General features: G+C 46.4%; 1 protein-coding gene across 1 annotated transcript; it reads right to left on the reverse strand.

Annotated features, from left to right (window-relative positions):
- Positions 1-666: 666 nt before the first annotated feature.
- SCTR (secretin receptor) lies at positions 667-22,022 on the reverse strand (the record flags this gene model as incomplete). The annotated part of the gene is made up of 13 exons (XM_084265198.1): positions 21,874-22,022; positions 17,835-17,961; positions 12,686-12,796; positions 8,656-8,759; positions 8,268-8,365; positions 7,191-7,323; positions 5,781-5,934; positions 5,628-5,688; positions 5,019-5,088; positions 2,329-2,420; positions 2,095-2,233; positions 1,886-1,927; positions 667-843 (listed from the first exon to the last, which is right to left on the reverse strand). Exons 1-13 carry the CDS (start codon positions 21,916-21,918, stop codon positions 667-669), a joined length of 1,353 nt encoding a protein of 450 aa, XP_084121324.1. The 5' UTR covers positions 21,919-22,022.
- Positions 22,023-26,125: the final 4,103 nt, after the last annotated feature.

Consider the following 26,125-nt stretch of genomic DNA (forward strand, 5'->3'; position numbering starts at 1 on the left):
TGAAACCCAAGCAGGACCACTCTGTTTCTGACATCTCTGCTGTTAGAAGAGGCAAAGGGAGAAAACTCTGAACCTGCCACAAGCCCTGGAGCATATCTGGGCGATGGGTATGCAGTTGGACAGGAAACATTAGCTCAGCTATGCTTTGTGTTGTCAGTGCCCACCATCTGTCATCACAAAAGAAAGAATTTGAGTCTTGGTCAATTTTAAGGATGAATTAATTTTGCAGTTTGAATCCACGAGGTGTGTTAAAGGATGAGACAGAACCCTGGTCACACAAAACTGCGTGCCCTCCCAGCTTCAACAGCAGAAGAAATAGAGAACATCTAAAACTCACCAGCCTGGCTTAGCCTGGGACAGGTTAGAGAGCCACGTGGAAATGAAAGGGCACATCTAAGGTAGAAATAGAAGCTGAAAAATATCAGTGTGGAAAGAAACACAAATGACTGTGGCCAGAAACCCAAGGAAGAGCAAAAACTTTTGGCCATTTTGCCTTGCAAAATAACTCTGGTGCTACACAGGATATAGATGAACAGATGTGCTTGAAGAACCATTGATCTACAGCCAAGTCCCACTTCTGGATATATACACACAAGACTCCCAGCACGGTCCATGGGACTTAACCATGTGTATCTGAGCACGGAGATATCCTCCAGGCATAGAGTGTTAAAGCACGCTTGGTCTTTGGAGGGTGGCTCTCCTCTGCTCTACTGGGCTGGACCTCACCATCTGCATCTCTTGAGTTGAGCCACTTCCTCCGTTACTTGCTGAGGTGCTGAGGTGCTGACGCAAGTGTTTGCTTAAATGCCACTGCCTCCATTTTCTCTGCACTTCCAGCTGAACCTAGGTAGAAAGGTCACAAAACACTTAGTTCAGCTAGTTTATCTTGGAGCCGTGCGTTGTGGAGAGCGGTGTAACAGGAAAAGGAGAGCGGGGTTACCTTTGCCAAGGCTTGGGTTTATTTGTTTAACCCCCAGTCTGGGGGGGGGGGGGGGGGGCTAGGGAGGGGCCTGTTTCTTGTCACTTCTGCTGATGCTGCTGTTGCAGTCCCACAGCTTTCTGTTAACCTGTTTTTTTCTGTTTAAGTGCAGGTGAAGCTGTTCACAGCATCTAGCGGGCCTTAGGAAGTGCTTGGGTTAGATTTTTCCAAGGTTTTTTGTGTTAGTTATAAAAAACGGGACATTTTGGCACTCTAGGGCAAAAAAAAAACCCCAAACCCAACAGATTTTTCTTTCAAAACAACCTTTTCTGAACCCTGTTAACTTATCAAAGTATTTCAAACCCCTCCTCCATTTCAAAGTGATCTTTAGGCACCAAGGTGGGTTTGTTTGTTTGTTTGTTTTCTAATAACCTCAGGATTTCTCAGCTTTGTATGTTTTCCCCCCACCTTTGCCAGCAAGCAGCACTTCAGAGAGCAAGTTCTAGCCCAGAAACCTGGAAGTTACAGGACCACAAAGGAATCTGTCCCTCTTCCAAAAGCTTTACCTTTATGAGGGGCCTAACTGGACTTGGATACAGCTTTTGATAAATCCCCTCCCATGGATCAAGCAAAGAAAACAGCCCTGGGATGGCAGATAATAGCAGTGTGCGTTACAAGGAGCTGATTGTCAGTGTGATGCGTGCGGGATGATGCTCCAACCCTCCTTCCCAGACAGTAATTACACTATCTGATTTACAAAAGGGCTGCAATAGTTGAGAGGTGAAGTTTGCATCTGGCATACAGTTACTTAGGCTTGCCCGGTCTAGGAGGTATTTCACAAGTGACATGAGGTAGCTGGGAAGAAAATCCTCAGATAAAACATGTAATTCATCGGAAAACTTATCCCTCTGATTAAGGAGGCACGCCCAAACCGATAAAGAAGAACGCTATACACACAAAACTCACCTCACCATTAAGAAAACAATAAAGTACAGCCACAACAAAGCCCTAAAAGACAAAAGAACAATGGTCAGAGAGTTAGAACTGCAGTTTCAGCTTTTGAATGGGGACAAGGCATCTGAAGGGAAATCGGGCAGCTCGGGAGTCTGTTCTGTTAGGGAGCTATATGCTATATCACTCTGATTTTAAAGAAATCATGGCTTGTCAGATAGTACCTGGAATGAACCAAGAGCCAATTCAAAAAACAGCTGAATTTCCATTGTGCCGCTACTTGCGTCTTCAGGGAAAAAAGCGAAGATGATGTAGTGAACCCCAAAGAGAGGGATGAGGAGAAGCGTTGACTTTGCAAGTCTCCTGAGAACAAAAACAGAGAGGAAAGCTGGTGTAGAAGGATCAAGAGGAGTCCGGGTGGACTCAGGTGGTGTAAAGTCACGATGTAAGGGACATACTTGTATTGGTTGAAATCACTGCTCCGGCGTTCAGGTGAGCTGAGCTTTCTCATCAAGATTCTTAAAATGTTGACAAAGAGAATGAAATTAATCTGGAAAAAAAAAAAAAGGCAAAAAGGACATGGGGAAAAAACCCCAGCCAAAACAAGGCAACAAACCAGACAACAAACCCAAATGCCCAGTAACCACATGTGTAACTGCAAGGTATCAGCAGAGCCAGTTTGGGGTGTTTTGGCTGAGCAAGCAGAGCAGAGGGGCTGGGGCTGACCTGCCTGTGCCCCTGTCCCCACCCCAGGCCCTGTCCCTGCCTCTCCAGTCTGCCTGGTCACCCTGGGCTTGGGTGCTGGCTGCTTTCCCCACCAGTTTGCTGCAGTTTTAGTTATGGGATGATCAAGGCTTATTATTTGGGCAAATCACCGAAGAGGCATCAGGAGGATCCCTTCTGGCTGTGGGGTTCACAGCCTCTGTGCAATCTGGCCCCACTTTGTATGCCAGCAAGGGAACAGCACTGGAGCTACCAGAAATGCCATTTGTCCCCTGCCAAGAGACACAGTGTGGTTTGGGATGATGGAGGCAAAGTGATGAAAAGTGGGGACAGGAGAGAGCTGGTGCGTATACTCCTCCTCTCCAAGGGTGGATATCATCAAAGCTGGCCAGCTGCTTGGTTTGGGTGAAGGTGAAGCAATAGCTATTACTGCTCGTTTGACCCTCAAGCAAAGAGCCTGTGTTGAAGGGGAGGCTCCCAGCACCAGGGAGCAACCCGGGCTTTATCCGCCCTTTGCATCAGGGCTCCAACAGAGGCCTGCCCTGCTCCTGCCCCTTGCACTGCCTGTGGACCTGCACCCCTTTTGCAACACCCTGCGCCCTTCCCTACACCTGGGACCACCACCGCTGTGTCCATCCTCCTTGTGGTGCCGTCTTTGGGCCTGTGGGTGTCAAGCAGGGCTCCGAGGTGGTGGGTTCCCCCAAGAGACGTGTGTCTACTTTAGATGGGACCAACCCAGGTTGTCCCTGGGTTTCTGAAATTATTAAATGAAGAGGAAAAAACCTTGGCTGCCTGGGCTGGGATGGAAGTTTGGGGAGCTGGGGGGTGCGAGGAAATGAGGAGAGCTGAGAGAAACTCGGGGTGGGGGACACAAAAGAAAGACCGGAATAGTTTGGAGGTGTTGAGGAGGAAAGGAGGTTCAGGTCTGAGGATTCTGAGGTCTTAACCCTCCAGGCATGAGCAGTGTGGGTTGAGCAGGAGTTTTTGCTGATGACAAGCTATTGGAGAAGATAGTATGCAGAATTCCTGCTGGGAGCGATTGCCTTGGGCAGCACAGCGATGAATGTTTGCCCAGGAGCACAAAGGAGTTTATGGTGTTGATTTTCTGCCCTTTGAACTGCTAAGGACACTGAGGAATAAAGAGATTAGATCTGAATGCTGGAGGACCGGCTGTTTTTCTGTGGCTATGGGCTTGAGAAAAGCCTCTTGTCGGTGAAGAGGCAGAGTAATGCAGGCAGCTCCTGCCCTAAGGGCCTGAGCTGGATGTGATCAGGGTTTTGAGGAAACTTGGGAGGGGGTAGGGTGGCCCTCAAAAGATAAATTTAAATTGTGCCTGGGCCTTGTTGGCATTTAAATATTGCTGAGTGGCTTCTTGGAGCATAAGGGTTGATTCATTAAGAAAAATACATCCTGTGGCCTTGTCAAGTTGATCATGAATCACTTCTGTGGTCTTCTGCTTGTCTTGTATGGGTGAAGGGTTGCTCAGTGGTAAATGGGAGCAGAACCCACCATCTCTGCTGCTTGGGTTTCCAAGAGAGTGTGTGAGTGTTGCAGTTTGTGTTTTGCAAACATAATTGCTTCTACTGGCAACACAAAAACCTCAACCAGCTCTTGAGTTCTCACTCAGACCATCAGTAGGTTACTTGAGGGTAACCAGTGGCGTGTGTGTTTGTCTGCTAAGGTTTCAGATGGGTCATTGCAGAGCCGTCTGTCCCAGAGCATCTCAGTTGGGCAGAGCAGCTATCTCATATATCTATGATAGCTCTCTCACCTTTGGCTCTGAGCACCAGCAAATGCTCAAACCATAGGATTATTTGTACCAAATGGTACTTCTCATCGTTTCGGCACTGTACCGGGCAGGTTCAGGCTGAGTTTCAACGCCTGTGCTGTACTGCAGTGAGCAATCCCACTACAGCATAGTTGCAGCGCACGAACAGACGGTGTGTGCAGCCCTGTCAGCCACTTTCACTGCTAAAAACAAAAGCTAATGGTCATGTAAGGCAAGTTGTTTTTGGCTTTGCTGAGAGGGGCATTGACCGGGAGACACAAAGGCGATTGTACTGAAATGTACAGCCACTTTGGTTCTCCTCCGGAGCCGCCTTTGAAACAGTCCAAAACAAGCTTCCACAAGCCAGCCAAGTTCATATGAAATCAACAGGATGTGGAAACCTGATCTTCTTTAGGCTCTTGCTTCTTGGGAGGACACTCTAGCTTTCCTTGTGAACTTAGCTTCGGGGCATTAGTTACTGACTAAATCCTGCTGAGCAGAAGTTGCTTAAGCAGTAATTCATGTGTCACACCAGTTCAGGCACATGTCTTAAGATCAGTTGATTAACCCACTTCTAAAGCAAGTTGAGTAGATGATCTCTGACTTCACAATATTTGAAAATACAGTTTGAATCTGCTTGTGCCAGAGAAGACTTACAAAAATAGACAAAACTATGGGGCCTCTAATGATCCACCAGGTATTGGTATTAGTGTTAATGTCCCAGCACCTGTAAAAATAGAAGAGAAGGTGCAGTCAGTTATGGAAACACTGGTGTCCTTTCAAAGGGGTTTAGTCTGGTTTATGCTTCAGACAGGCCCCTATTCCCTGCTTCTACAACATTAATTCCTCGTTCTCACTTCTCTGCACATTTCTGAACAGAAAACTGTCTATCTGCACAGGACAAAACTACGTCCTGCTCCTAAAGTACAACCACTGCTCAAAATTTTGGAAGAGGGAAGATAAAGGAACAAAGTTTCACCCACCAGAAAGACAAATGCAGAGGTGGGAAATGCCATGAGCTGACTTCATACTTGAAGGTGACCTCCTACTCTTGGAAATGCTCAGATGAACTTTGAGGTTCTTTCTCAGGCTGCTCAGCCGGACCTACACTCCCCACCATGCTAAGATCCAGGCTTGCACCACGGTGGGGGGGTGGTGGTGGTTGTTTTGCCTGGCTAGCCTCAAGGAGGACCCTGTGGAGCAGCCTGCGTGGGGGGCTGCATGCTCCTCCCGACATGCCACCTCTCCCCCCTGCACACAACTTACCCGATATTTTCATGCAGTTGCTTATCAGTCGCCCAGGCAGCCACAAACACGGTTGGGGCACCTGCGATTGGAAAAGCCAGTTACTGGCTCCACAAGCCCATCCCAAAGGCAAACCAAACCCGCGGTTGTTCGTAGTGAAAGGAGAACCAGTACCCCATCCGAGGGCGATGAACCGACAGAGGAATTTCCTTTCCGAGAAGAAAGAAATGACCAGGAGCGTGTGGAGGTACAGTCCCTCCACGAGGAGCCAGCTGTAGTTAGACATGATGCAGTACTGAAAGAAGACCATGGTGAGCTTACACCCAGCCTGAGGAAAGAGAAGGTGATTAGCTTCTGCCTGGGTTTGTATCTACCTGAGAGCCAGCTGTAAATAAGTCTTGGCAAACAGAGATTTTAATAGCGATTGAGGGGATTAGACGGGTGGCCCCGAGGCAGGCGTTCACACCACAGGAAAGCAGGACTGGCACTAGTCAACTGCCTTGTCAGCAAGAACCAAATGTGTCATGGAAACGGGTTTGGGTTGCGGTCTCACAGGAGTTTCACTATTACTACTCCTCACTCCTTCATACTACTGCCATTGCCAGACCCTGATAGTATCAGCAGCACTATTGTCCCCTTAGACAAGCACATTGATGTGTCTTTCAGAAATTTTTTCCTAAGAAAAAGGGTCTGTAAAAACAAGTTAAAATTTGCTTAAAATGTTCTTGTTTGGCAACAAAAATCCAGCAAAATGGGTGTAAAAGAGCAACAGCAGCAACAAGAAGAAGAAGAAAAGTTATTGTTTTGCTCCCTGATTCCTATCCAGGTTTAAAGTATCGAGCAATGTCTCCAGTGCTCCCTGGCCACCACAAAGTTTAAAGATATTTTACTAGCAAGAAAAAGAAAAAGGAAAAAAAAAACAATTAAAAATTCAGGAGGTTCTTTTTCCAAGATCTCTGAGTGCAGACCCATATCTTACTACCAGGGATCACACTGCAGTATGTCGGCAATATTTATTTTGAATCATATTAATTTAATATTATTAATAATTAATTTTAATATTAACCATACTTTTCCTGCCAGCCCCATCTACTGGAATCCAAAATGCACATAAGAATCTCCTCCCTGGTTGTGTATCCTGTGTTCACAGCCTGAGACGCTCATGTTTAGGCAGTTCTGGGTCAATGTCCTATACTCCAGGTGTCTTCTGTGGCCACCAAGATGATGGATGCAGGTACCTACTTCAGTCTGACCTGAGTGCCGTCTGCTCTGGTACTTGTAAGGGCATCTCTAGCCAGGAGGAATTGTACCTGGGCTTCTGCATGTATTCTCCAGCCTGGACTGCTTCTGCATCCTCCTGCCTCCCTCACCCACGCAGAATAATCCCAAAGAGGGAAAGCTCAGCCAAGAACAACCAACACGTGGGATTGAGTGATGGAGAAGGGACAGGACATACCTCTCTTCCCCCAAAACCCCACATGCTAAAGAGAAATTTGGGACGGGGATTTTCTTCCCTGCACACTAACTACTGCTAGAATCCTGCTGGGAAACAGGCATGGAGCAAGCTGGAAGGCAGAGGGTTACCGTGTATTCCCTGCAGTAATTTATGTCGTCAGAGGAAAACAAAACAGCATCCTTGATGAAGTTGGACAACGCCCGCAGAATGAACGATGTGAAGAGGTGCATGTGGATGTAGTTCCTCGTACAGCGAAGTCTCCTGTTGCAGAAGGAGAGAGGGATCCTGTGAAATCACAGTCCCAGCCAGCGCCAGCAGCTTGTGGCTGCAAACAGCAGGTTTCAGTCCTTATTAATGCTAAATGGGACACATTAAGAACGCTGTTTTTCCCTCTGTGAAAGGAAGATGTTTCCCAAGAGGGATATCCTAGAGAGGACTTAAAAAAGCTGAAGTCACATTTGCTCCACTCGGGTACTTAAACAAGCTGAACAGTGCCAGAAGAACAGAGATCCCATGCCAACATGCTTGGCTTAGCCTCCTTCCCTCCTCTCCAGAGTAACACAACCCCAAGGTGTCTGTCTGCACCTGGGTGGATTTATTTGGTGTGCAATGTTTTCTGCACAAAAGCTCCACATAATCTGGATCAGAAGGCCATGCTCCCTTGGAGATGAGTTTGCAAATCAGTTGGGGTTCCTTCTGCCCAGAGGTGCCTCCCTGACACTGTAAGGGAAATAAATTTGACTGAATAAGGAGCAAAGTACAAATGCAAGGTTATAAGGGTTCATGAAGGTAAGCCAGCTGTCAGATGGCTGCTATAAACCTGAAGCACCTCCCCAGAAGTCAGTGCAGCAACACATAGAGCAAAGTTTTTGCCACAGTCTCAAGCTGGGAAAAGAACAGCAGGGGGAAAGACACTCTGCCCGGGGGGACACTGAAGTCATGGAAAGACCTCAGCAGGGAAGTGGTGCAAACACCAGCCTGCAAAAATACGTTCAGCTGCAGTTTGGAAAGGAGAGCAGAGTATGAAGAGCAGCCCTGACATTTTCTGGGAGGCAAAACTCAGAGATCATTTTTGTCATGATTTCTGTGAAGATTTTCAGAAATACTTTGATTTTTTTAACTTGCCCCGAAAGCCAGAAAGATCTGTGTCAGCTGAGATGACCAGAAGTCCTGGCCAAACACAAACCAAAGATGCTTCTCCTCACCTGAAAGAGCCCAGGACTGCCAAGGCTATCATCAGTGTCACAAGGGAGGTGCAGTATCCGATGGTGTACATGGTCTTCAGAGTCATGAAATAGGAACGCTGTGGGGAAACATTCATTCACACCTTTACCTTTGACTGTCTGGCAGAAATGAGCCCGTATCAAGAGAAAGGTGTCTCCTCTTATGTAAGAAATAAACTTTATTCTAAAGTCAGCTACTGTAGTTTTTACCCTGAGCAACCCATTCTGATCATTTGGAGGAAGCATGAAAACCACCCACAACAATAACCCCCCCTGAGTTAAACCACAGCATCACTCAGCCCCTCCTTCACACAGTCCTCCCACAGGTCCCCCAGGCAGCAGATCTGTGGCCATGGGCACTCAGACTCACCCTCGCTTCGTTGCTTGTGTCATTGACATTGTAGCCACAAGCAATGTCAGGCCTTGGGTACGGGTCTGACCAACCCTCGCTCGTACAGTTCCGGTAGACGAAACCTGGGTGGTAACAACAAACAAGGACAAAACCAGGTGCCATAATTTCCAGTGGCATCTTTGTTCTCCTGGGAGATCAGTCACCGGTGTGGAGGGTTGCTCCAAGAGCAAAGAGAGGATTTTCCCCCAGGCAGTGCACTCTGCATAGCTGGAGGTGAAATGCAGCTGGGCTAATTATGTTGATACTTGCCCAGTGTACTCTTGTGGGTCAGAATATTGTTTGCCAACTCAGGGATGACTGTGATGGATGTGTTTTTATTAATTGCAACATAAATAATACTGTTCGGTACATCTGGTGTTTCTTGGCCAGCATTCCCAGATCAGCAAACACATGACGTTTTCAATCACAGATTCATACTCCATGCAAACCTGATGCTTTCCTGAATGCTCCCACCTCCTTGCTGTGGTTTAGTCGTGGGCTGAGGAGAACGCAAAACTTTAGGTGGTCACCGATTTTTGGTGAGATTTAAATGAAAGAGGCTTGTCCCCACAGCCTGGTCAGGGAATTATCTGACACTGCTGATTTCCCTGCTTACTTGCCAGTTAAAGGTTAGAATGGGATTCCCCTCACTTCAGTTAGACTTCTGAAAGCTAAATTCGTGATTTCAACCGTGTCCCTTGTGGCTGTCTTCCTAGTCAGTGGAGAAAAAGAGACATTTGCAGAATTCATCTCGTTTTCAGACAGACATCCACAGAAGGCAGTTTGTCTGACCCACTCCTCCTGGGACAACTGACTTGTAGACTCATAAAGCTGAGTGAGATGGATCCCCAGCAAGTTGCATGTGTTTGAACAGGGCATGTTTGAACACATTCACGTTCATGTTTGGCACTAAGGTAGAAGTGGAAAGCCCTGCCCTATGCACCTTGCAAACTCATTGGAGGAAAATGACCTTAGCAGGCAGGTAGGTTCTGTGCTGAAGAGAAGAGAAACTTTCACAGAGAGTAAAACCAGTGCCTGCTGTACTGATCACATTAATCTGCCAGGTAGGAGCCACACTTTAGAAACATGGAGTGAAATCCTGGCTTTGCCATAGTAAGGCAATACTAGCAAGGACTTGGAAAGTGCCTGCAATCAGCAGCTCTTCTTGCCAGAAGGCACCATCAGCATTTATTTTTGCCCACACATTTAGCTATGGGGACACTGTGGCACCCCATTCTTGCAAAACATCCCTGCAGCATTGAAGGAACGGGGGGAGGTGCATACACAGCAGTGTTTGGCCCTGGTTTATGCTCTTTGGAGCCCTACTGAGATGTCAGGACAGAGTCAGGGCTCCTGCTACTGCTGGGCTAATTCTGGTGCCCTGCACTTGGTTTGAACTCACGTCTGTAAAGCTGCAAGGCACAGCTAACATGCTGAGATGTCCAAGTGGGAAGAGCTCTGGGTGTGTCAGCATCAGACTATTATTCTGGTGCTTTTACAAACATCTTGTTCCAGCGTAGTATCTCTGGAAGGACCAGGCTTACTTATTAAGTCAGGTTTTCTATACCCTATTGCAGTGCAGCAGGAACAGGAGGGAAACAACTCACCCAAACAGTTCTCCCCAGACTGCCTTGGCACCCAGCTAGGTACTGGTATGGAGGCAAATTACTTGAGCTTCAGTTATTAAGACAACATGAACTTAGCTCAGAGCAGCATTGTGCTTGTAAACATGCCTGTAACTGGCTTTTGCCTGGGGATGTCAAAGTGGGTCAGAGAAGAAGAGGTGAGGTTCTGTGTTGGTGTGTGCATGCAGTTGTGTTGTATGCTGAGCACAGGAGACTGCACAGGGCACATTGTATTGATGGGCATGAGCACAGTTTTAAACTATGCTACTTGCTTACAGGTGACACACACACTGGGCAAACTGCAGCATGCCCTGATCTGAGGAGATTTGGGGACTGCAGCCTGTCTAGCAACCGGTGCTTTGTGTTTACTGGTGCCTTGGAGGCTGTTGGAGTTGTGCAGACAAGGGGGAACACTGGCTAAAAGGATGGCCATGGAAGTGGGGCTGCCTGATGTGTCCTTCTCCTCTGCCTCTGCACCCCCACAGCTGTCTCACCTTTCCTCACTTCTTGCCCGAGACATAAAGTGCAGGTCTGGGTGTGAACTTCAGTTACTTGATTCCAGGTGATTCTGTTTCTTTGGCCTGTTACACAGAAAAAGGCCAGACATTCCAGGCTGCAGTGCAGGTCTACATGTCGGCACAGAGCTCAACAGCTCAGAGACCAGGGCTTGGTCAGAGCTCAGAGCTGTCTGTGTCCCTTAACGTATGGTTCATTGGCTTTGGTGGCTCCCTGTTTGTTTTGTAAGTGGGGAGGAGAGAAAACTTTTGCTTTTCTTCCCCCCCCCTCCCCAAGCAAACAGATCTTTTGCAAAATTGCTATAAACAGGACAACTACTAGTGTTAATAACTGTGTGAGTCACAAGCCAACCACAGCACAACACCTGAGAAGAATGTGGTTATGAGAATAAACTGTTGCTGACTTGGACACAAAATGCAGAGACCAGAACAAGATGCAAATGCCAATGGATCATGCCTTGGGTTACTGTTTTGAACACTGTCACTCTGATTACTGCTTATCAGAAGTGCTTCAGCTTCTCGATAAGGAGGGCAACTAAAGTTTAAAGCAGTTAGACTATCTCCAAGATAATGCAATGGACGCTGAGATGGAGCTGTGACCTTTGGATGTACAAATTCCAGCTTCCCTGCCGGTGAGGGCCGAAGGCAGGGAGCAGTTCCCTCTAGTGGCAGTACCAGCGGGGATGTCATTTAATGCATCCATTTAATGCATCCAGCATCCAAGGGCCGGTATCACTATGCTAACGATCCGTGAGTGCACGCCAGATGGATGGCTTCTGCTGCGATCTCTGCCTTTGTGTAGTTTATCCTCTGTCCTTAAACCAGATTACAGGGTTCAATGGGCAGCTACTGTTTGTGTGTACAGAAAGAAGCACAGTATTTATTTTAATCCCAGCGGCTCATTTCTGATTTTATTTAAAGAGCACTAAGTGCTTCTCCTCCGACTTATCTAATCTTTATTAGACAGTCTAATACTTTTGTCTCCCTTCCCTCCCTCCATGAAATGAATCTGTCTGCTTTTCTGTAAGCACTGGACCTCACTAATTCGTGGGCTATAACCAAAGAATGCAAACCCCTCTTCCAACCGAATCATTAACTTGCTACAGAGAAATGTAAGCACATTTCTTGGGCATGGCTGAAAAGCAGAACGGAACAGCAAGCAGACAGAAACTCATACTTAATGGCTAATGATTACTCTAGTATACCTAGGAAGATATTTCACTTCATTTCTAGCCTAGAAATCCCAGAGAATGGACAACAAACACTGCCTGAGCCCATCTCTCTTTGAGTATGTTGTTTGGTGAGCCACGTTCCTGGGAATTTGTGCCACTTGTGTGGAGCCTGTCACAGCCAAGAGATGAAAACCTGGTGCAGGTTTCCTCCTGATGGAGGGAAAAAGGGGAATGCTTCCCTCTGCCTGGCTGGCTCTTTTTCCAAAACTTGTATGAACGTAATGCTGTGTGAAGGTTTGTCCCCACCAAGTTCAGCTGCGATCAGCAGAGTTATTAGAAGGGGAAAGATGGACAGAAATACATAAACACAGAGCCTGAGTGAAGAAAACTCTTTCCTTCAAGGAATGATGCTAAACCCCTGCTTTTCAGGATAGCATGTACTTACTGCACTTTTCTCCACCTGGCTAAGAAGAATAAACACTCCAAACATCTTGTTACTTTAGTTCCAGGCTTTCCCACGTTTAACTTAGCATTGGAAACGTAGCTGCTAATTGACCATTGGTCTTTAAAAGAAGCTGGGACACAATTTCACTTCAAGTTCAGACCTGGCAGTGGCATCTTTGTCAATAACACTTTTAAAAATAAGCAGACCATAAAAAAAATCACCTGGGCAAGAAAAGCATCTTTTTAGTTTTACCTTTTTTCCCTGTCAGCATCTGGAAGAACTCAGGGCAGTGAGCATTGACAGTCTGTCCCACGGCAGACGAAGGCCAGCAGGTCATGTTATCCCACATTCCAGCACATCTGCCTGGGGAGGCAACAACAAAACACTGATACCTTGAACAACTCTGGTAACAACACCATGAAGGATCTCCCAGTGACAGAACGCTGTGAAACTTATCCCAACAATGAAACACAATCCAACATCTCCAAACAATGAAACACCATGCAATGTCTCCCAAGGACCAGGGCAGCTGCAGGAATGAAGATGCTCAGTACTCTGAAAAGTAAGCTGGACAAGACAGAACAAGTCCTGCTGAGACCTGTTGAGGCCTGGATAGGACAGAACAGGTCTTGCTTGCTTTAAACCAGCCCCAGCAAGCTCCAGGCCCATCCCATTTTGGTCCTTGTCTCCACTAGTCTCTACTAGACACACAAAGAGCAACTTGGGCCATTGTGAACTTTGCATCAGACCCTTGGCTACCCATCTGCTTTCTGGTAACTATTGAATGGCTCTGGAAAGATGAAGGAAACCAGATGTGAATTTTTTAGCTCACTTTTCAGTCTTTCTAAGGCTTCCACTTTGAGTGACCCTGATGTTTTCCTTACATAATCCTTCTGTAAACAGAAAAAGATACAACATGACTAGGAGTTTAAACAGTTTCAGAATGATACTAGGGAGAACAGAGAGGCACAGTATCAATGTCATCCTTGTAACACCATAAATTCTCCTCTGCTTTTCATCTCTTTCCTTATGCTAAGACTGTGCTGTTGTGGCCAACAGACCACTTTCTGGGCTTGGCTTGGGACCTCAGTGGCTTTTCTGCTACAGGAGAGCAAAACTGCCAAGCTCTGTCAGTCTCTGGGACTGTAAAGGGAAGATCATCGCGTTTACAAGCCAGAGCAAAACCAAGCATGTTGGTACATACCAAATATGCTGGTACAATCTGCCTGTAGTGTTGTTCTTCTAGATGCCAAGCTTCTGACGGTGTGAACTGCCTGTTGGAGGACCCATCTCAGAGCAACCATTGAACTTGGAGTCCTGCTGGGCTCTGCAGGCACGAGCCTGTGATGCAGTTGCCCTCCCTAGACCTTCTGCCACCTGAGGCCTCCATCAGCTGCAGGGACTGACTAACACTGCCCAGATTCACCCCGTTTCCCTCAGGTGCACAAGCTGCTTGTATTAAGGATAGACATCTGATGGTCCCCTCCTACAGTCAGGGTGTGAGGGGGGCTTTTCCATCCGTGTCCTCAGCTTGGCTGTGTTGCCTTCTGGTAGGAGTGGTAGAGAGGCAGCAAGGAGCTGATGGTCAGTGGAACACAGTGTAATGGTGATCTCAGCCTTGCTTGGCTGCTTGAAGCTGGCATGGATGCATTTTGGCCTGCAGTGCAGAGTGTTGATAAAGAAGACCTGTAACTGATGCTCCTTGTGCCACGGGGAAGCTGCAAACCTGGTCTTTCTTATTTTGCTCTTCTCCTGCAAGCATTCAGGCTGGTTTGCTTCTGCCTCCACTCACCGTCACTGGCTTTTGCAAAGCCTTGTCCATGGGTTTTGTTACATGCCAGGGAAAAATGTGGGTGCTGGAGCACGCCAGGACCACCCTACACCTGGCAGGTCCCAGCATGTGCCAAATGCCCTGCATGCTCACTGGAAGTGGAGGGGAGGAAGTGTCGAGTGTTCTCTTCAAACACTGCAGGCTTTATAAGGGCAGCCTCCATTAGCCTGACAAAAATATTTACATTTCTGGAAATGTGTTGGTTTCCTCCTGCACAACCGTCCTAGTGCCTGGAAATACAGAGCTTTCTGCAGCCAGGGCACCTCAGCACTGATGTCCTCTCCATGACAATGCTTATCACAGAATTGTAGAGGTTGGAAGGGACCTCCAGAGATCGAGTCCAACCCCCCTGCCAAAGCAGCTCCCTAGGACAGGTCGCACAGGTTGGCGTCCAGACGGGTCTTGAATATCTCCAGAGAAGGAGACTCCACAACCCCCCTGGGCAGCCTGTCCCAGGGTTTTGTCACCTTCACTGTGGGACCTGGCAGCCACTTCAAAGCAGTAGTTTAACTGAAACATCACCTTGGGTGGTACTCACACCTCACCATGCTGCACTGTTCACACTATGGAACCTCCACTCCAACACCACCGGCGTAAGGCCCCCGAATCAGACTGGGTGCACAGAAGAATCTCTCAGCATTACCATGTTGAGATGGTCACCACTCAGGAGGAGATAACAGAAAGCAGCTGAGCCATTCCTCCCACAGGTGGGCTTCTTGCCATTCCTCATGGACCAAAGCTGGTGCCACCCACGCTTACCTGGCTAAAGAGCTTCCTGGGTGGAGGAGAGGACAGCAGTACCTCCCTGACATTCCTCTGTTCTTTGGGAGCAGCAAATAGAGCATTCCCCAGCAACCGTACTGCAGGTCACCACATCCAGAGCTCCCAGACATCCAGCAGCTTCCCCCCTGCTCCCTGCACCTGATTATCTCTTCTTCGCTCATGCACACCGAAGAGCCTTACCATGACCTGGGTTACATTAATGTAACACTTCTTCCTTCTCCAAGCCAAGGGCATCACAAGAGTGTGTCCTTGTGAGAGTGTCTTTTTCCTTATACTGCAGGAAGAGAAAAAGGCTTCCTGCTCAAGTGCTTTGTGCTCGATTCATGCACAACTACTCCTGTGTGCTTGTGCCATTGTCACAGAGGTGTGACCACTGCAGCAGAGATGGCACCAGGGAAGCTCATTCTCTGCTTTGCCCTCCTTCCTGTTTGCACCAGTCAAAGCTTCTGGGGTAGGTGCATGAAGGATGGGGTGTGGAAGGCAACCTACACCTCAGAGAGCTGCTTTTCTCTCTCCACATGAACCACCAAGGACATGTGCTGAATCCCCAGAGCTTTGTTTCTCTCTCCTTCAGACTTAAGTCTCTGTATGGGATTTTCTCTGTGCAGAGCTCAGACATGCAGATAATGGAAGGCTGGAGGTGTTTTCAGATGCACCTTTACCCAGAATAAAAGCATTAGTCTGTGACTTACCAAGGTAACAAACCTTCCTTGAGTAAGGGCCAGCAGGAGAAAATTCCTGGTCTCTCTCTTTGGGAACCATTACTTGGGGAAAGATGTGCATCTTACTCCCTGTTTATTCTTCTGAGGTTTCCCTGCCAGGAGGTGTGTTTGCAGAGATACACAGAGGGGCTTAGTCACTCTGGCCACTTTTAATGGTAGCCCTGAGCCCACAGCAGTATGCCTTGTTCGACCTGACTAGTAGTGTCAGAGGAGCAATTTTGAGAGCCACTGAGAAATGCTTCTGAAAGATTTAACACAATACTACCCTTTTATCTTCTCTCTCTGTAGTTTTGGGGAGAGGGGCACAGAGTAGAATTATCCTGTTTAAAACCGTTATCCCAGTAGCAAAAGGCCTTGAGGGAATTTTAAAGACTTGGATCCAATTTAAAACTGGATTAGCTCTCTGTTGAGGAGCTACTGTTTGACTGAGATAAAATGAGTGCATCTGTGAGATGGCACTGCCTGCTAACGCTGGTGCTGGGCTCATGGTCCTGTGAAGTTTAACTCATGTCACTGGAGTTCTGACACAGAGGAACCACAGAGCTTAACATTAGAGTTATGTCACAGGATCGAAGCAGAAAAATGTGTAGGTTGTCAAGCCACCCTCCTCTTCAGCGAAGGGCACCAGGGAAGGAAAGAACAATATCTATTTATTCCTGTCATCAAAATTCTTATAAGCAACGAGGCAGATCTATGCTGTGGAACAGCAGGTAACCTGCCATAAGGTACCCTGTCACTGCTACATGGGTGTAATTGCTCTGAAGCAGTGCTCACACCCATCTGTCTGCAAGGCTCACGGGCATCAAATGAAGATGGAGAAAAATGCTAGATGTGCTAAGAAACCAGGTAATACATCCTCCCTCTGAGTTCTGCTCTTGGACCAGGCAATAGTGGACCAGTTCTATGTCTCCAGCACTCTCTGCTAGAGAGGAAAGCTTTGAAACTAAGAAAAAGCCTCAACTCTTGCTCCACATGGTAACTTATCTCTAGCCAGGACACCAGTCACACAGCATGTCTCATGGGAGCTCCATCGCCTTCCACACGGGTGAGGGCCTTGCTATGTCATGGTCCACAAAAGTCACCCAGATACCATTCAGTCTGTGAGATGCTGTGAATGACAAACCCATCCTTCACAGGGATGGCTGCCTCTGCACAAACAATAGTCACATCTGTTGCCTCACGGAATTACAAGGTTGGAAAAGACCTTTTAGACCATTGAGTCCAACCGTTCCCATCCTGTGCTAAACCATATCCCTAAGTACCTGATCTACCCTTTTTTTAAACACATCCAGGGAAGGTGACTCAATCCCCTCCCTATTCCAGGCCCTGACAACTCTTTCAGTAAAAAATTTTTGCCTAACATCCAACGTACCCTGTGGGATGCTGACCCAGCTGCTGCCCTGGGGTAGGTACCATTCAGACCATGGGCAAGCTTCAGTAACTGCTTGCAGGTGTCTCTCTGAGACCCCTCGCACATGAACGCGCTTGCTCAGCTGTGAAAGGGAAGCTGTCTACATGGGGAGGACTCAGTATCACAAGACCTTCCCAGGCCAAAAAGCTCCCTTACATGATGATAAATCCCCTCTGAAATACAAGAGTGCTGTTATGTGACAGTAAGTTGGAGTAAGGAGGAAGCACCAGACGCCTTCAGGGCACATGATTTAAATGTCGGCTGCTGGTATTCATTGATTTTGAAGGCAAATGTAGTTAAGTAAATCTGCACTTACTGGACTGACTTTATAAAAAAAAAAAAAATCCCTTTCCAAGATGAGAAGAATTCCAAAGCCTCTGTATTTGCAAGATTTTGTTGTGGATGTGCTCCCTGATCATAAGGAGCACAGTTGGGTGGCTGACTTAGAAGGTTCCTGTGACCCTTGCTGTCACAGCAAGGTCAAAATCCCACTCTTGGAGCCTTTTAACAGATCTTACTTGGTTTTCTGCTCCTAAATGAGAGATGCTTACAAGATGTATGCCTCCTATGTGAAGGAATATGGGGTATCTGATTTTGAGTCCACTCAGCTTAGTTGAGAGCAGTTTTTATCGTGTATATTGGTCCAGCCTTTACCTGAGCTCGGGAGTAGATCATTTTCAGATGTCCTGTTCTTCGCCTCCAGCAAGAGAACCTCAGCGCAGTCTTCTTCTTCCTTTTTCAGGATACTCAGGAGGTCACACAAGGGTAGGACAGCTCTGACCTGAAAATTTTAAAAGCAGCAGAATCACTTTTTGTCTTAAAAATTACAGTCCCTTGGCAGGATTTACCCTTCTTATGCTCACATTTCTCATGCAACCCTATCAAGTGGCTGCGGGCAATATTTGCTCAAAATACAGTCAATTTCCTTGAAATGCAGTCAGTTTTCCTAATTAGGTCTGCTTTTTTATAGTAGCAGCAGGCAAGCACAGACTGAGCTTCAACCTTCACCCTTTTGCTGACATTAGCTACTGACAAAAATGAACGCGTTATTCAGCTAAATAAAGTACATGAGTGGGATGCTCTTCCAAAGGGCTGCAGAAACACCCAAGGCACTGCTGGACACTCTTAGAGCATCAAGGAATTAATTGTTCACCCCTGGAAGTGTTAAACCATGGACCTGGCAGGTCATTTTCCTGGGCACAAGTGATCTTAAATACGTGGACTGGTTGCAGAGCACCCAAGCCTGTTTCATGTCTACTGGTCGGGAAGCTGCAGGACCCAACCTGGAAGCAGAATCTCACCCAGATTTCTCTGTGAGAACCTAGATGGTAATTTCTCCTAAGGCCATTTTCTCACCTTCCCATCTTCTCCCATCCTCCTTTCTCCCAAAACAGTGTGGAAATGTTAGTCTTAACTCAGTTCTGATGTAGCAGTTATACAGGTGGTTTATGTTATATGTAGCTTGACCAAAATGAACATATGAAACAGCAACCCACCATTAAAATGGCATGTATTAAAAATCACTGTGCAATGATTTGTAGGACAAGGTCCCAGTTGTTTTATCTTGCAGAAAAAATGTACTTTTACCATTTCTATCATTTTACCACTTTCTATTATTTTTGACAATAAAAATACTAATATAAAATAGATGTTATATTAAGAACAAACGCAAAGATATTTATAAATTCCCACTATGGAACTTGTGTGTGTATGTGTGTGTGTATATATATATACACATATGTATATACACACAACACATTTAAGAGATGAAAAGCAAGCCATCAGAGTGTATTATTTGAAAAGAATTGGGCAGAATGTTTTTAGTACTTTGTGCAGGGAAAGTTAACCCAGCAGCATCATACCATTACTCAATCTCATCAGTTTTGCAGCATTGCTGATCACTTTCAGATTAGATTTAGAAGAAAGAATGATCACTGAAATCCTTGTAATGAGAACTATTCCTTTTCTACAATTAAATTCTAACCTGAAAGACATCAGCGACTATATTCCCACTCATTTTGGCTGGACCTACTCTGGCTATTGTATTTCTGAACAACATTTGATCTTTTCAGCAGCGTGCCGTTCCTAACCTAACAGTCTGTCATGTTTAACTTCAGCATCTTTCTCCCTTGTCTTTGTGCGTCATAAAATAAATAAACTAAAAAACCATTTGGTTTTGCATAACGTAATGAATTTTCTGCAATCACACACACAAAGAATCCAGATTAAATAAACTATCCTCTGGTGCCAGGATTTCGATGAATTTTTTAATCCACGTCATATTTGCAGATAAAATAGACTTTTAAAAATCCGTTTAATCTCTGGGGGAAAAATAAAAAAAGAAGTAACTGGCTGGAGTAACGTGTATAGAAATGTAAATGCATTTAGTAGCTTCAGTTGTCAGCTGAAGGCTGAATTTGATGATTTCTAAATACTGACAGGTTTTTAAAACGTGCGTTATTTATCACTCTCTATTGTTACCTATTTGACTACCAACAGTAAAGCAATTCAGTGTCTTTTCAGAGTTCACAAGTGACAGTTAAGATCCACAACATACTTCTGTAGTGTCTCTGTCCAAATTTTAACTTGAAAACACATTAAAAAAACATACTACTGATGAGCATTTGCATGTGGGTTGTACAGGGTGATACTGAACGTATGCCAAAGCAAGTGCTAGCCCTCCCGTTAGAAACAATTTCAGCATCAGGGAAATAGTTCACCTTAAAAAAGGCTATAAGTCTTGTGGGCAACTTTTCCTTTTGAGAAGTGTAGGTCCTGAGAAAGCTTTTGTTCTAAAGAGAGACTTGAAGATGTTATTTCTTTCTGGCTAAGAATAAGCCTGCGTGCTTTTAGGACATTCAGCTGTAAAGACCACCCTGATGACCTGATGCAGCATTATTTTCTTATGTAGAATGTGCGGCTCAAGCAGGAATATGGTGAAGTTTTTACAGTTACTCTTTAACCCCGGCCAAGCGATGTCCGCTCCATCCTCCTGACCAGACACCGCTGTCGGGTAATAGACACGCAGGAAACCAGATTTTAAACCCAGATAAAGCAGAGAGCCTCCAGGTGCTGCTTTAAAGACCTTGTTTTTCCACAAGTGCTGTTCCTCTGTCAGTCTTTGCCAACGCTGGCATCCGACGGGGGCAGGCTGGGTGCGAGCAGGACCACGGCAGGTCCGGCGCGGCTGTTTGCCGAGCGATGCCACATCCCGCTTCCCATGCCACAGCCAGATAACCCCACTCTGCTGCCAGCTGCGCTCAGTCTCGCTCGTGTTTACCATCCGCAACTGGGAGCAAACAGCCGGCCCCCGCACCTTGAAATCGAGGAGGAAAATGGGCTCCTTCCTCTCCCTGCGGTTTCTTCCTCTTTTCCTAAACAAGTTCGTTGGAACAGCTCCCGGGCTGTCAGGTTTTGATGAGGGGGCAAGACGTCCTCATGTGTTGTTTAAAGGAAATATAAAGTACTCAAAGCATTTGAAACACAAATCGCTGTGATAATTAGGTGTCCAAACCAGGACAAACCAGCTGCAGTTTGTGATACTTGATAGCAATAGCCAACTGCAGTTTTTAACCTGTGGAATGAATGAATCTAAGCACTATTTAATAATCTTCAGCTGCAGAATTCACAGCTATGTGAAAGCAAGTGGGTTTAGTTTAATGAGAAGGGAACAAAAGATGCCTGGCAAAATCAAAATAGGCATTTCGAAGGACTGTTCTCGTTCTGAGAACAAGCAGAAGGAGATGCTCTCAGCGGCACCCAGAGCAGTGACATCTGTTTACAGAGTTCTTTAGGAAACACCTGAGGACAGGAAAGCACAGTGACAAGAAAACCATCATAATCACTATTTTTAATGCAGAAGACGACCAAAAGGCAAAAAAAGTTTACAGATTACGTTCACTCTCCAAATAAATTTCTAGGCAGAACTTTGCTTTTTTCAGAATTTTAACCAAATCCCCTGCTGGGACAAACAGATTGAGTTTTCCATTAGTTGCAATGAAACAGGGATTTTTCACATGTGCCAAGAGCTTGATCCTTTCCTGACTTCTCACACCTAAGCTGGATACATTTCAGTCTTGGATCGATACGCTTTCAAAATATGAAAAAGCTGAGCAGCACCTGGAGATCACAGCCCAGGTTCAGCTGTCCTTCCCGACCAGTCTGAGTAGCTGGAGCTCAGCACTTACGATCTGTCACATAAATTCCCAGTGAAGTGATAAAGCTGAAAGGAAGAAACCAAACTTTGTGGGTCAACCATCGGTTTGCTTCCCTTCAATCTGAATCAAGGGAGGCTTTGGTAGTGGTGGGCATTCCCACTTAGGGGATTGCTGGTGCAAAGCAGCAAAGCTTCTCTAAACAGCAACAAATCTTTTCTCTTTCATCACAGAATCTGCTTTGTTTACCAAAGCAAGTTAGTAACACTGCTGTCTCTATGTAGATGGGGAAACTGAGGCATGCCGCTGTCTTTATATAGGTGGGGAAATTGAGGCATTCAGCATCTAGCCACCTGGCCACTGTCAATTAGCACAGGAAGCAGCAGCAGCAAGAGTAAAATAATAATAATAAAAAAATCAATCCGCTTCTACACAGACTCTTTAAAACAAACACACCACAACTTCATGGAACAGAGGTGCACTTACTCAGACAACGTGTGATTCCATGCAATTGGGAATAAATAGCTCTGAGCACCTACCAGGACAGCTGAAATCCAGAAGACGATCACCCGAATGGTCCACATAGTCAATCACAGGCTGTTTCCTTCATCCCTCGCACACCAGAGGTGACTGGGCTGTCTGTACGCTCTCCAGTGTGGCTCTTAGCTCCTTTCACTTCATCCCCTTCCCTCCTCAGTTTTTTTTTCTTCCCAGCTTTGACTATCCTTAGCCAATGTTTCTTTCCAGCTGCTAAGTCCTAGAGAGCATCAGCAATGACAGGACACCCTCCCCTCCCTCTCCCCCCCCCCCCCACCCTCCAAGCTCTCCTCCTCCTCTGCAGAAGCCTCCTGTCCCAAGAATAACAGCACCTCTCTTGAGCATGTTCCTGTCTGCCTCCCTTCCCAGCGATTATTCACTGTTATCGACGGGTGTCGCTGCGGAATGATCATTCCTCCTGCTCCCAAGATAAGGGACCAAGCAGGACTCCTGTGTAAGATGTCAGCCCTACGATGGCAGAGGTGATCAATCAAGGGGAAATACGGCCCTGGAATAAGCACCCTGCTGAGAAACAGGGTTGGAGGAATGGGATTCAGGCTGTCTGCACTGCTTCTGCTCTCAACAGCTCTGCACATGCCTCCTGCAGCAAGCACACATCCTGGAGAGCCAGAAATCAGGAGGCTGGCAGAGCCTGCTGCAGCACAGCTGGCCACCCGCACCTCCCACCAAGCCCAGGCAAGCACAGCTGCCAGAGGTGAAGGAAACCTCCAGTCTGGGGTCAAGGGACCCCAGGGAAAATGCAAACAGGGAAACTGCTCTTCCCACCCTTTCCAAAGTGGACTCTAAATGCTCCTGGGATTTCATCCTCTCATCCAACATCCAGAGAAACAGTCAGTATGCATTTTGTCCTAATGTTATAGGTTATAAGAAGTCACTGGGTTGGATCCCTGTGGTACCTCATTGGTGAGATGCAGATTCCAGCTGCCCTGGCCTCCCCACAGGCAGTTTCTCCACAGTCCCCTTCCCCAGCTCTTTGTTTTTACAGGTTTAGTTTCTGTGGCAGAACGGTTGTAAAGGGGCTGTGTGCTTACTGGGGGTGTGAGCTCCCAGCTGCCCGGGCAGGCTGTCCAAACCCTTGCTTGCCAAGTTCACTTGTAGCACAATAATGAACGTGGCTTCAAAAAAGAGGTCAAGTTTGCACCGCACGCCGGTGCTCTTTCCAAAAGCACTGCAGCCTTGGCAAAGGCTCTTGAAACACCTTTTGCCACCTTTTGCCAACACACCACCACCCGTCACAGGTCAAATAGGATGAAGGGCTGCCCAGGACACAGATGTGCTCCAGGCCTACAAGTCAATGACTGTGGCCATAAAATATATGGCTTGTTACCTGTGCACTGAACATCTAGCCACTGGCTTAGGCAAGTCATCTGCTGAGCAGCAGTGAAGGAATCCATGTTTCCTAGTGAGCGTTGCCCTTTCCCACGCCTGCTCTGAGCACTTCTATATACATGCTCCTTAGGACTCTTGAATTGCAATGCTCCATTTTCCCACACACTGCCCTCATCTCCCCCCACGTCCCCAGAGCAGGAGTGGGGCAAACAGCAGTACTTGCTCTAACCCCACGCTACATCTGTCCTGCCCAGCTCCCCAGTTTGCATCGCACAGCATCCTTTCCATTGCAAAGGACAAACGTTTCGGTTCTCCTTGCCCTTGTCCACACAAAACTCATAGAAACTTCCATTTCTTGAAGAGCTCTGCTTTTCCACAGAGTTTGGATGAAACTGGTCAAAGGACTAAACAAATTGTTAAAAGGGGGGCTGAGAGGCAGCCAGACGATGCCATTACAGTAGTCTCAAGAAACCACACTGGCAGTGCTGCATCATCTCAGTGGAGTGCCAAGTCACTCTCTCTCTTCCTTTGGCTGCAGCAATATTCTATTATTCCATTCATATTGTAACAGCTTCCCTTGAAAGCCACCACTCTTGCTCCCGTTTATGTAGTCGAGGGAGCTTTGTTCCTGAACGTACTCCTGAATGTGGGGCATGCTCTGAGGCAGACCATGGTCACCTGAGACTTTCAGAGGGATGATGGTGGATTTAAACACCAACAGTGTGGATGAAGAGCCTGTCACCCTCCCATTATATTCGTGTGCAGGCTGAGCATTCCAAAGAAGTTGGGTGCAAAATAAAACCTGGAGAATTCTCACCTGAGCAAACCATCCCTTGGCTGGCAGCGCAGCGGATGTCAGCACAGAGGGACAGACACTGTGCATTGGGAAATCTAGGAGCAGCAGCAGACTACAGAGAGTTCTTACCAGTAATTCACACATCCCAAAAAGAGGTGTTTGTTTAACTAAACAACGCAGCAGTGCACTTGGCTGTGTGCATCTACCTTTACTCCTACCTGGTATATCCATTTTAAGTGTGGTCCAGCTGGAATTTCCTCGAAGTCTGTAATCTAAACCAGAAATGATACCTCAGAATAAGACATTTTATTGTAACTTTAGGAGTAAATAAAAGAAATTACTTTGCTTTGTGTTACTCACATTGTAGGGTTGTTTACTTATCAAACACTAACCAACTTTGATGTTAAATATTTATTAATACTTAAAATTTCCATTAGCGTTTCGGCCTAATAATTCATTTTTCTCCCTCCTTCACTAAATGATTAAATTGCTTGCAATGCCCCTCATACAGCTTGACAGTCAGGCACATATTTTTCATCTCATATATATGATATCATGTATCATATGTATCATATATATCACATACATTATCTATATCATATATACATGTCATATATATCTTATATATATCATATATAAAAATAAAACTGAGGTGGGAACCTGTTTAAACCCCAGTTCACACCATTTATACTAGCCTTCCCAAGGAAATCTGCAGATTTATTGACTCATAACCCCCTCTTTTCACCTACCTTTTCCATTGATTTGCTACCTCTTGGGAAACCTTGAGGTGCCCTGTTCAGCTCATCTGATGTGGAAGCGGAGATGGATTCTGGTTCACACTCAACTACCACTGTTCAAGTGGACAGACAGACATGTCAGCTGTGCCTCTGTGGGAGGAGAAATATGATACCATGATGTTTGCTCTACTGTGTTCCCACGGTCTTTTTTGTGGAAACAGGAAGAAAACCCCAGCAAACCCATAGACCTAAACGAGTTCAGTGTGGGACACTGGGATCAAGCTCTGGAGCTGGCAAGTCTGTTTACAGCACCAACCTGTGCCATGAAAAAATGTAGCGTTTTTCAGAGACATCTCCACTTGCCCCAGAGAGCCAATTCAGGCAGCCTGTCCCTCTGAGGGGGCTCTCCAGCAGACACACTCTGAAACAGAAAATAATTTTAATCATCTTTCCAACTTGTCAGTTGGAGAATAAACTGAATGGTTTGGGACAGCACTAGCTTGCTTTCTCTGATGTTTGAAAAGGTCCAAGCTCCACAAATGGCACATACACGTGTACGCGGAGCTACGAAGAGGAAGAGGTGCTTGTACCCAGGAAAGGAAGGATGAGGCAGGAGGTTTGACAGGGAGGAGGTGTTTTATGTACCTCCCTGAGGATTTATGTGCTTTTTGAATGCACACTGGGGCACAACCAGAGGTGAGGACCAGATCTGACAAAAAACGTGCCGTGAAATGGTGAGGCAGTGAGCTGCTGGAGTTCACATGAAGTCCATGTAGAAGCTGATCTAGAACTAGATGCTGTCATCACTGGGCATCTCTCCCCATCTCTGGTCAAGGGTGCAGGAGTCATTGTTTGCTAATCAACAGCAAATTTACTAAGTATAGGAACTATATACTGGGAACTGAATTTTATGATCTGAAGTTTCTTTTTCCTTTTTTATTTGAATGGAGCATTGAACTACTTTTAGTCAAATTTTACCTCATTAGAAATGCTGAAAGAGAAGAATTTTGTTCTTGGAATCTTAAGGGAAAAAATAACTTCTGGAAATAGTTCTGCCTTTCTGTAGTAAGTGTCCTTGAGACATCATGCAAAAGAACTGGAGGGCTATGGAAAGAGCTTGTCCCAAGCAAACACTCATAGAATCATAGAATGGTCTGGGTTGGAAGGGACCCCAAGGATCACAGAGTTCCAATCTCCTGCCACAGACAGGGTCACCAACCTCCAAGCATGACCTAGACAAAGTTGCCCAGGGCCCTATCCAACCTGGCCTTGAACACCTCCAGGGATGAGGCATCCACCGCCTCTCTGGGCAGCTTGTTCCAGCACCTCACCACTCTCTCTGTAAAGAACTTTCCCCTAATATCTAACCTA

Source organism: Gallinula chloropus (genome assembly GCF_964237585.1).
Source record: "Gallinula chloropus genome assembly, chromosome: 5".
Taxonomy (NCBI): Eukaryota; Metazoa; Chordata; class Aves; order Gruiformes; family Rallidae; genus Gallinula; species Gallinula chloropus.